Genomic DNA, 12,281 nt, shown 5'->3' with positions numbered 1-12,281 from the left:
AAGACCTATGTTCTATTAATTGAATCTGATGACTTGAATTTCTAAGCATTAAATGATGTATGCTAAAATGAAATGCTTCAGGAGAACAATCAAGTACAGGTAGTCTTTGACTTACAAACAGTTTTTGAGCCCAAAATTTCTGTTGCTAAACAGGGATATTTGTTAAGTGAATTTTGCCCCATTTTACAGCCTATCTTGCCACAGTGAATCACTGACATTGTTAAGTTATAACTTGGTTATTAATCTGGCTTCCCCATGGACTTTGCCTGTCAGAAGGTCGCAAAAAGTGATCACATGACCTTGGGACACAGCAACGGTCATAAATATGAACCAGTTGTCAAGCGTCCAAATTTTGTTCATGTGACTATGTGGATGTTGCAATGGTTGCAAGTGTGAAAAATGGTCATAAGTCACTCTTTTCAGTGCCCTAGTAACATTGGATAGTCACTAAATGAACTGTTGTAAGCCAAAGACTACTTGTAGCGAATATATTCCATTTAACTGGGGAAAAAATTGATTTACAGCTAATGGTGAAAAGATCACCGGTTCTCATGAAGATAATGAAATCCAATATTACAGAAGAATTCATTTCAAATTACCAAGTTCTGAAACATTAATTGATTTTCTTTTTAAACCAGAGCCAGGAAGTTCATAACAAGCTCTCTGAAGAATCCAAAAGAGCAGATGCACTAGCTTTTGAAATGAAACAATTGGAAGAGAAGCACGAAACATTAATTAAAGAGAAAGAGGTGAGGTTTCTACTAATGTGGTGGAAATACAGTTTTCAAAATATTGGGTAGTCAGGATATCTATGTGGATGGTGCAGAAGAAGTGGGTTACTTAGAATGTTGAGTCTCGGAAAAACTGCAATGTAAATGATAAGTTGTTTTAGGCCGGGGGTATCAAACTTGATCATGTTGCAGGTTGGAACATGAAGTATTACAACATTTTTTGCCTTTGTGGAGCCGGGGTGGGCGTGACCTCCGCGGGCCGTAATCAACCCGTGGGCCGTCAGATTAACAGGCCTGTTTTAGGCCATCATAGATGTTACTGCCCATTATGAAAACTGGTTTATTCTTTTTGAGAATGATGTTCTGTGTGCTATAACAGAATCATGTTCTGTTATTAACAGCTATTCTGGGATGTCATTTTCAGGTGGAGAAGCAATTAAAGCTCTCATACAATATTAACACACGTATTTAGATATGCATCTACCATTATCAAATCACTTTTTATTTTCAGAGATTGATAATTCAGCGTGATGCATTGAAAGAGACCAATGAAGAGCTCAGGTATTCACAAATGCAGCAGGATCATATGAACCAAACAGGTATTTAAAAAATATATATTTAGGATCATTTTTGCTTAGACTCCATGGAAATTAGCCTTATGATTTTGTTTTATACTATCAGGTGCATCTACTATGAAAAGCCATGAAAATCTTGCTGCTGAAATTCTGCCTGTGGAATTTAGGTAACAGAGATAAACGCATGTAAAATGAATTGTGAATCTTATTTGTAATGTGATGTATGTAATATACAATATTAGACAATAGAGGAATCCCATATTCTTACAAAGATAAAACCCTAAATATTGGAAATCGGGGATTTCTAATTTGAATCAATTTAGAAAAAAAATCTATACTCTCAATTAAAAAGAATCAATATAATAAATACAGCGATAAACATAAGCCTGTATCTCTGGTTACAAATGAAACTGGATTTTTACAGATTTCATTATATAGCTTTATAGTTTTGTATGCTGGTAAGATCCCATCCAGAGGATCATATGTGTATATGAGGGCGCGCATGCATATGCCCAAACCCTCAAAATGCAATATGCACGTGACCCCCATGCAGTTGCCCTCCCCCCCCCACACACATACATACGCCTTCCACATGTACCCCCTCAAGCATGCGTTACAAAACAAGACCAGCTGCCCGGTGGGAGGTGTGTGCACATGCGTGGTGGAGCTGAGCTGGGTTGACGGCTCACGTCTCTACAGAGAGTGCACTATATGCCACCTCTGGCCCGCGTGCCATAGGTTCGCCATCATGGGGTTAGAGGCTGCTTTTGAGGAAGAAGTCTATAATCTATGTACTATTTGCTATTTTTAAGAGGCTTTCTTAGGCCTTTCTGCTGAAATGAAATTAACACATTACTAGGGCTGCAAGCAAAATTTAGTGTATAATATCACATAGATTGCCAATTGTATTGTAATATACGACAAACCCTGTTTTATAATGTTGGAGGAAAATGTAGTATTTTGCAAAATATGTCTGCTTTCAAATTTTATTTTAAATCTCAGAGATATGTTCATCCGGCTTCAGCATGAAAACAAGATGCTTCATTTGCAACAAGAAGGATCAGAAAATGAACAAATTGCAGGGCTTCAAGAGAAACTGGAACAAAAAAATCGAATGATAAATGAATTAGAAACTGAAAACAGGTGATTCTCCTTCACATAAATGTATTTAATTTTTTCCTAAATACGAAAAACGGGTGAGAGACACAGAATGGGGAATGAAAAATACTGAAGAACGATAGAAAGCACACGAATGACTGATTGGCTCCACACTGATGGGTACAACTGGATTGAAAGCAGATTTTCCTACACAGTCTACTCCTAGAGTTGCTTATAAATGCTAAAGAGGGAACTCTGTCAAAAGGAAGTAGATTGTGATTCACTGGGGAAGAGAGCTGCTTAAAACGTAGGGCCAGACAGTTTTGTTGAGTGGATCTCTACTCTCAGCTGCACTTCCCTCTGGTTTCCTCTCAGTTCCTGCATAACAAAGTACAGGTGTTCCTTACTTTCTGATCATTCATTCAGCAACCATTCAAAGTTGTGATGACACTCAGTGAGTTGTGCTTACAACTAGTTCCAACTGTCGCAGTGCCCCAGCAGTCATGCCATTGCTATTGCTTGGCCACCAGTTCGCAGTTCCAATGGTTACATAGCTGTTATTTAAGACTTTCCCGACTGGCTTCCCACAAGTTAAAATCAATGGGAAAGCCAGCAGAAAAAGTTGTATGTTGCTCTGATAAGTCCACCTGGTCTTCCTGTGCTTGCATCACATTGCACCACCTGCCCCCTTGGCTTTCTGCACGTGTGCCGTAGTATCTACCCTGCAGCTTCTTTCTTATACTTGGATGTGGTCTGCACCAGGCCTCAAAACCCCTTCTGGCCTCCCACAGTTAATGGACAGCATATACCAGCCCTCATCTTTCCTCCCCCAAGACATCCTTTTGCTTTTTACCTGGGATTCCTGCTGCTTTCTGCTTAAAGGTTCATTCATCTTACAGTTATAACAGCAACTGGGAATGTCACTAAGCAATGCAGTTACAGGATGTTGCACTTTATGACTGCATTACTTAGCAACAGCAATTCCAATTCTATTTATTCCAGTAACCTGAGGATTATCTCTTAATTCATTTAGGAAGGATAAGTACCTCAACAGAGAGGCAGTCTAGGATGTTTTTGCTGCCAACTAGAGTATGGATGTAAATCTTGCAAGAACAATGATTTCATGCCTAAAGACTTGAATTCTATTAATAGTCTTACATTTAATGCTTCACGATAGACTGAGCAAGGAGCGTTTTGGGGAGCTGCAGCAGCAGATTGAAGACCTTCAGAAGTCCTTGCAGGAGCAAGAGTCCAAGTCAGAAAGAGAAAGGGTAGGTATGACATGGGAATATACAGGTAGTTCTTGGATTGTGTCCATTTGTTCTGTGACTTCAAAATTATGACAGTACTGAACAGATGGTATTTACAGCGGGCCCTTGAATTGTAACTGCGACTGTGACTGCAGTGTGTCTGTAGTCAAGTGATTGTGATTTATGCTATTCCCTGCTGGCTTCCCACAAGAGAAGTCAGTGGGGAAGCCAGCAGGAAGTTGGAATTCCAAAAGGTTCTGTTTTCATGACCTCTGCAGTCCTCACTTAACCATGGCAATCAGGACTGGCAGAATTGCCGTTGATAAGTAATGCAGTTATGTGACATTGTACTCTACAACCACAATTTTCATCGGAAGTGGAAGACCACCTATATTTCATAATAAAACAAATGTTACAAGTACTCTGTAATTACTTTAAGTTATTACAGAATAAGAATATGCAGGTGTTTGCTATATGAGACTTTTCTCTGTGTGACAGTACATGTATAATTTATTCCAGTTAGAAGATTATTTGTGTCTATGCATACAAGAATCAGTTAACTTTGTTAATGGGATACTTCATTTTACAGAGAAGTAATTCTGACCAATAGTGATTCATATTAAGGCTGATTAAATTTTGATCCTGAGTTGTTCTTTTGAAATATGGCCTCTGGCCAATTCTAGCATTAAAATGCATGTAGGAATATAAGTATACAAGTATGCACAGTCAGTTCATTTTTTCTGAAGAAAGCTTGGTTTCAGTGGGAATTGACAACTTTGATTAACAAGTAGTTAAGCTGGTGCAAAATTTTTGTATGGCACCTAGAGAGCAGGGATGCTTCGCAAGTTGACAATGTGTTTATAATTTTACGTACATTTTTAATCATTCTTTGGATGTGGAATATCTTAAATTCAAAATAAATATTTATTTGTGGCTTTTGTGTAAATTGCAATTAAAACATGCATTTTACTCAAGCACAAACACAAGTACATGACATATTTTAATGTTGAGAGCAATCAGTTCAGGAACGACTTCAAAGATTTCAAAAAAGGAATCAATGTAATGGTTTAGGCATGGCCATTCCTAAAAATCACAGGGCAATAAGGATGTGGGAAAAATACAGACTTGAATATAATTTTCCTTGTTTTTATCTGACATTGAATAAAGATCCTGAAACATGGTCTGTTCCAGTTATGTAATGAAGTAAGACTCACTGTTTTTAATGTTGCTCTGCAGTGGGATTGATCAAAGTTAGGGGTGTCTGTGTGTGAGAGAGATATCATGTGATCTAATAACTTTCTAATCACTGTTATTTATTATTTGCAGTCCAGTCAATTGAAACAGAAGATAGCAGCCCATATGTAAGTGATACATTCATATTTGTTTGTATGCATGTGAGCAGACATGAAAAAAAGTCTTTTAAAAGACTTGTTTAATTAACCCCTTTCTGGTTTGTAACACCATTGTAGAATTGGAAGAAAATGATGCTTTTATTAGTAGTAAAATATGCACGTAAAGTGGGGGATCATGGACAAATGTCTTTTTTGCTATTATATGGTATTCTCTGTTGCCTTCCCAGACATATTGATCTTGTAACTCAATAATGATGGATTCCCCTTGGAGGATGCACTCATCCTCCAAAACCTTGAGGGAGAGTCTGGGTTTGTTCAGGAATTCATAGCTGTTGGGATAATTATGTGCTTCTTAACTATGTTATGACCTTCATTTGTTTTTTAATAGCATTGTATTGGTTTTGTGATGGGATGCTGTGTTTTAGTGTTTCTTATAATTGTAAGGTGAGAAGGTAACATGCAATTTTTAAAATATAAAATAAAGTAAGTCAATTAAGTTGCCTTTTAATTAAAAAAAGCCATATCCTTTCAGGGAGAAATTAAATGAAGTCCATGATGAACTGCAGAAGAAGGAAGCTCTTCTTGCAGACCTTCCACCAGATTTAAATCAAAATGGTAAAGTGATCTGTTACTCCTTTCATTTTTTTTACTGCAGGTATACTTTATTGCTATTGCATATATAAATTTTGGAGGACATTAAACTTTCTCTATTCAATGTCTTTTACTACCCAGTATATTGGTAAAATATTGCAAGTATATAAATGGAAGGATATATCCCTTTTTTCTTTGTTCTCGAACATCATATTTTATTAAATGCAGTATGTATGATAAGTTTGAGCTGTATTTCTGAATACTACAGTGAAGGCAGCTGGTTATAAGGCAAAATGAGGACCTTTTGATCCTTCAGATTTTTTATTAAAATCCAAATTTTATCAGCATTAATGGGATCACAATATTAATGGGATCACAATATGTAACCTTAATGGATTACAATTAATTATTGATCATGTAGGCCTCCTGAACTAACAGTATTCATATGTTATCAGTTGTTCCAGATCTGGATATTTATTTCTACTAATTATTACATTGTTTTTTTTAATAATAGCACAAAAAATAGAAGAATTAGAAGCTGCTTTGCATAAGAAAGATGAAGATATGAAATCAATGGAAGAGAGATATAAGATGTATTTAGAAAAAGCAAGAATTGTGAGTATTATTTTCTATAAACCAATGAATTATTTAAGAACCCTTGAACTGGAAAATTGTTCCATTCCCACTTCTACTCTTTGAAAGCTAGATTAGTTCTCTATTCCATACTTAAGTTTCCTAATTTAGTTAACTATGTGGCAGTGTCTAATTAATCTTTTTTCTTCCATTCAATTGTGTCTGATTCCTGGAGACTGCCTGGACAAATCCTTGAAGTTTTTTTGGCAAGATTTTTCAGGAATGATTTGCCATCGCTTCCTAGGGCTGAGAAAAAATAACTGAATCAAAGTCACTCAGCTGGCTTCATGCCCAAGGCAGGACTCGAACTCACACTCCCAATTTCAAGCCTGATGCTTACAGCAAAATGGCTTGCAATTGTTCCATGTGATCTAAAATAATTAAACAAATAAACACACTCCAACCCCCAACATTTGCTTACTTTGCTTTTCCAGGAAAGGTTTATCTCATCCTGGAAAAAGGAAATAGAATAAAATCTATTGTACTCTGGATTTTTACTTCTATCACTGATTGCTAAATCAAAAGAATATATGCACTATATGTGTTCCATTGAGATGAAGGATTAATAAGAAATGTTTAATCCCTTCAAACTATGTCATAAACATCACATACGCTAGGCATCAGAAAGCTTTTTCTCAGCTAGACTGAACCCATAAAAGCAAGAGAAGCAGAGAAAATTTGTTGATGTAAATTAAAGGAAATAGAATCAGTAGACGAGCTATAGGCTAGACTAGGTGTTTGAAAAAACATTTTGGAAGAAAGAATAGAAGTCGCAGTACAAAATTGTTCCAAATGTTTTTAATAAAAATGGCTTGTTCAGTTGGAGTAGCAAATTTTAGTCTAGTTGATTGATGTAATTGTTGCATATGTTATTTCTGAGTTGATTTTATAACTAGATAAGAATCATTGTAAACCATAATGTATGTTCTTTCTGCAGGTCATAAAAACTTTAGATCCCAAATTAAAGCCGGCATCTACTGAAATAATGTTGCTAAGGAAACAGTTGGTAGAAAAAGACAAAAGAATTGAAACACTTGAGGTATTTTATTTATTCATTCAATTTATATGCTGCCTATTTTACCATCAGGCAACTGTGTTTTTATATATTTATTAAATACATGCATGCTTGCTTTCTGGTCCTGTGAACACTTAAGGGAATTTACGACAATAGAACAAAATATTAAACTAAACAGTAAAACTAAAAGCAATTTTAATATGTTTTTCTTCTTTGCTGGCTGGGGAATTCTGGGAGTTGAAGTCCACATCTTTTAAAGTTGCCCAGGTTGAGACACACTGCTAATGAACTAAGAGGTGCCATAAGAAATTGGCAAAATTAGGCCAGAAGAAATATGATTAAAATCTGGGTTCATTACTGAAGATAATATAAAGCAGTAAAATGTTTGTCTTTTTTTTTAGGCTTATGTGTTCTTTTACAAAATTATACATATAGTAATCATTTTGTGCTTTGAATGTCATATAATTTCTTCTACTTACATTATAAATTTTACAAATTCATTTTAGGGTCAGTGTAAATCATCCAGGATTCAGGAGCATGAAGAAAAGTTAATTGTATCTGCATGGTATAACCAGGTGGGTTACTGTATTTGTGCACATGGAAACGTTTTTAGTAAACAGGTGGAATCCAAATATATTCTACTGATGGAGGCAGCCTCCTGTAGCAGATTTTGCAATCCACATCCTGCAGTCCTCATGTGTGTCCCCAAATATGATTTCCTAACCTATGGAGCAAATTTTAAGAAGCTACTGGAAGCCCTGGAGGGCTTTGAATTCTTTGAATTCTTCCTCCTAAGTAAAAGCCTTAATTTTTACTTAACATTTTACTTCATTTTTAATGTTATTCATCTTCTCAGCTATTCTTGACCTCAGTATTGTTGTTTGTTCTCCCATAGCAGATACTGAGCATTCAACTTAATGGTCTTTAGGCCTCTAAGTCTCCTGCAAGAGGTGTGTGTGTGTGTGTGTGTGTGTGTGTGTGTGTGTGTGTGTGTGTGTAATATCAAAAAATGTGCTACCTATTTTGTTGCCAGAGTGGTGGTGTGATCTGAAGTGGGCTGGATGCCAGAACTTGTGAGTTTTATAGACTGTCCATTCCTGCAGTGCTAGAATCTATATTTGCCATACATTTTTCAGTAGCCATATTCCAAATGTGATACTGAGCTGTTTCTGGAAATTATTCCAGAATAATTTGTGGATCAATTGTATAGCATATTATCTGTGCATGTTTAATGCCTGTTTACTATGCCAGATATTAAATATATCTCTTCAATAAGCCAGGGAAAAAAGAAAATAATGTATGCATGAATTATTTAGCAATACAGTAGTAGTCAGCCATCAAAGTTATTAGCTTTGTTTTAGAGATTGAATGAAGAGCATCATGGATTTAAGTAGTTTATTCTATTTTCTTCCAGAGTTTAGCATTTCATAAACTAGGAATGGAATCCAGACTTCTCCGTGTGAATACTGCCTACAGAGATGGTCAGTCATACCCACCTGCACAGTCTTTCCTTGCTCAACAACGGCGACTGACCAACAGCCGAAGGAATCTCCCTGTTAAAGCACCACCTACATCATCAGATTAGGTCATAGAAGACAGTTTGCCCTAAAGTGTCCTTAATTTATTTTACTATTCCTGTTTTACAATGTCAGACAAAGAATAAACTATGATGCAGGACATCAGCTGTTTTACAAATGGGATCTATATGCTGGTAAACCTAATTTAGCCAGATGATAAGAAACAAGAAACATTTAATGTTTCCTTTAGGATTCTAAAAAGATTGGGGATATGTTTAAAAGCACAGTTCTTAAAGGAATTATATTTGTTGTCATTCTATATTATACTGTATGTATATAAAGATGTGTAAACTGTCCGTATTTAAAGTTCTACTTAAAAATTCTCATTCCAGGTTAATCACTGGTTTTAATAAGAATATTTTTCATTAGTGATATGTCTACACAGTTCTTTTTCTTTAAAGTTAGTTTATTTTTTAATAATGGTTTTCATTAGTAATGGGTGTACACAGTTCTTTTTATTTAATATTGGTTTATTCTTTAAATACTGGAAAACTCATGAATATTCTTCAAGATTCATGGCAAGTAGTTCCTCCCATATTCCCAAAAGTAGAGTGAAATAATTGATTTAATCAGTATAGCTGTAAACTTGTTGCGTTCTCCCCAAGCCCTTCTTCCATTCAGCAAAAATTAATTAGATTTAGAATAACTTCATCATTATTTTATTTCATAAAGATTTTTTTTTTCTTAATGGTTGAGTTTGTTTTGGAGGTTGTTTTTAAAAACCATGACACAAATATTGATCAAGATATGAGGAGGAACTTCAAACACGAGTGTTTACTGAAGGGATGAGATGTAAATTTAATTTTTCCATTTAAAGGAAATGCACATGTTCAAATTAAACACAATGGAAGAGGTTGAAATTATTCTATTTGAAATTGAACTATAATGCAATACAATCTTGAACTCATACACCTCAAGTAAAATGAAGCTTATAAGCTGGGATTTTTTAAATAATGCTTTTTGTATTGTGGGGCACCAAATTTATAATTGAAATTGTAGTGATAGTTTTACTAATTTTGCATTTTAAAACTGGTTTGTGCAAATAACTTCAGTATCAAATGATTTTGTGTAGATACACTACCACAAGCCTGACTTCAAGTGGTCCTCATTTAATGAGGGGTATTAGGACTGGAATTTTTGTTGTTAAGTGATGTCATAAAGGGCAATGTCATATGACTCTGCCACTTTATGAGGGTGGTTCCCCCCTGGCTTTTCCACAGACTTTGCTTGTAAGAAGCTGGTAGGGAAGGTTGCGTATCGTGATTACATGACTGCAGAATGCTGCAACAGTAAGAAATCCAAGCCAGTTGCCGAGCACCCAGATTGTGATCATGTGACCACAAGGGCACTGCAGTAATCAGAACTTCAAACAACTTGGTTGTAACTGCCACTCATTTAGCACTGTTGCAAATTCTAGGGGTCATTGAATGAGTGGTCACTTGGAACATTTTTGTTTCATTTTAAACAGAATAAAATTGATAGCATTGCAACAGGTATAATGACTCAGGAATAAATCTTGATGAATTCAATGGCATTTATTTTCAAACAAGTACATATACAATTGCAATTATATGTATTGTCAAATAATTTCATCCCCCCCCCCCTCGCCAGTTTACAGTTCTCAGTGTTTTACATATTTGTTGATTGTCTCTTGCGTTTTCTTCTTTGGTTGCATTCCGTTTCCTTCTTTGGGATTTGGTAGTTCTCAGAGGCATTTCCATTGCTTGTACTAGCCAACATTTACTAGACCACAATCTTGCTCAAATATGTTTCAGTCACAGTAATGTGTGTTGTGGAGACAAAACCTGACTACTATTGGTAAATAGAGTTGTACCTAATTTCACGAATGTAGAGAAATATTGAAAACTTGGAAGTTCATCTTACTGGAAGCAAGAAACTTAAAATATTTATGACTGACTATTAAAAGCTGTTTGCGTTAAACAGTTGAGTTAGATAATGGTCTGATAGTTATGTTTTGGCCAGTATAGTTCTGCTGCTTAACTATTTCAGTTTACAAATCTTTGTGTTAAAGAACCAGGAAAAACATAGCTTTTTACTGGTTCAGAATTACTGTACATCTTTACTGTAACTTGATTCAAAAACATAAAGAAGCAAACTCATTTTTAATTTTTTTAAAAATCTATGTAATAGAAAATTTGTATTATCAGGAAAAAGTCCAAATTAGATAGCACAGTAAATATAATTATTGCTGTCCCTAAAAATATTTCTTTTTCTTTTGATATAATGTCTCACCCCTTCATCTGCAATAGATCTAGAATATATTTCCTCAAGATAAATTCAAATATTTAGGGATGGAAGAAATAGTTAATCAGCTCTCACTTGTAATGGTAGCAATACTCTCAGCCATGTTTAGCTTGTAATCCTAAACTAGTTTAATATTACCAAATGTCTGTGATTTTGTAGCTCTGTCTTCCTAATTGCTTCATTTTATAAGAATTGATATAACAGGTGATACTTTTCAACTGTGATATTAGTGAAATTATTGCTAAAAATAATTAAATATGCATGTAGACTGTAAACTGTACATAGACTTTAATGTGCAGCCTAGCAGAATGGGTACCTCACACTTCAATATACATATAATATGTGTTTCTCTCCACACTCAACAATAACAAATAACTTTTAGGATATTACAGTTTGTTTTCTGAATATTGAGGATGATAAAATGTAAGTCTGGGGACAATCCTTATAGTTTAGAATAATTCTTGGCAACTGAATTTGGAGTTGCCTTTTTGGTACGGCACTTATTTCAAAATATAATCTACCTCCTTTGAATAATCTAATTTAAATAACTGATCAAAGCAATTGAATCCAGAATTTTATACCTCTTTCTTAGTTAGCAAAGCAAAAATGAAACCAATTGGAATCTTTTTAAATTGATTCTACAAATTCACTCTTTTTAAATTAGTGAATTAGTTGATTTTATGTCACTAGTACTGTTTCCCATAATATAGAATATTTAACTTATCTATGTGTTCTCTATATTGATTATGTGAATATTTTCATTAGATTCCAAAATACATACTGGTATAACTTATGCATTGACATTCTGGTTATATATGCAATGGGTTATTTTACTTATATTAAGAGATTGCATTTTTAAACAGAAATTTGCTTTTAGATTTCTATCTTATTTGACTAAAGCAGTACTTAGAATCAATGAAAAGGCTAATGTTTTTTATTAAGAGGAAATATGTTTTTATCCAGTAAGTATTTGCTTGGGATGACATACTTTTAAGCACTACTAATTTTTTTCTTTTAAATAGTAAGTCTCAGATATTTTTAGACTTACCAGGTTCTAATGTGTATGATACATGCTTGTGTCTGTGCAAAGAAAATGAATTGTACAGAAATAGTATAAAAATTATTTGCACTACTTTGTAAACATGGTTTTATTCTTCAAGATGTTTTATATTCCCATTAAAATTGACAACATTA

General features: G+C 34.6%; 1 protein-coding gene across 2 annotated transcripts in view; it reads left to right on the top strand.

Annotated features, from left to right (window-relative positions):
* The window catches only part of HOOK1 (hook microtubule tethering protein 1), a 34,779-nt gene extending 22,498 nt beyond the window's left edge, over positions 1-12,281 (top strand). For both annotated transcript variants that reach the window (XM_032217602.1, XM_032217603.1), the window contains 11 exons: positions 639-749; positions 1,243-1,330; positions 1,413-1,473; positions 2,309-2,449; positions 3,582-3,675; positions 4,981-5,015; positions 5,539-5,621; positions 6,112-6,212; positions 7,168-7,269; positions 7,752-7,820; positions 8,660-12,281. In XM_032217602.1, the coding sequence (XP_032073493.1) occupies positions 639-749; positions 1,243-1,330; positions 1,413-1,473; positions 2,309-2,449; positions 3,582-3,675; positions 4,981-5,015; positions 5,539-5,621; positions 6,112-6,212; positions 7,168-7,269; positions 7,752-7,820; positions 8,660-8,830 (1,056 nt within the window). In that variant the 3' untranslated portion in view covers positions 8,831-12,281. The remainder of the gene's footprint in view (positions 1-638; positions 750-1,242; positions 1,331-1,412; positions 1,474-2,308; positions 2,450-3,581; positions 3,676-4,980; positions 5,016-5,538; positions 5,622-6,111; positions 6,213-7,167; positions 7,270-7,751; positions 7,821-8,659) is intronic.

The sequence above is a fragment of the Thamnophis elegans genome, chromosome 5 (assembly GCF_009769535.1).
Source record: "Thamnophis elegans isolate rThaEle1 chromosome 5, rThaEle1.pri, whole genome shotgun sequence".
In the NCBI taxonomy this organism is placed as follows: Eukaryota; Metazoa; Chordata; class Lepidosauria; order Squamata; family Colubridae; genus Thamnophis; species Thamnophis elegans.
Note: the sequence above shows the minus strand (reverse complement) of the source record. Positions and strands in the feature narration are given on the sequence as shown.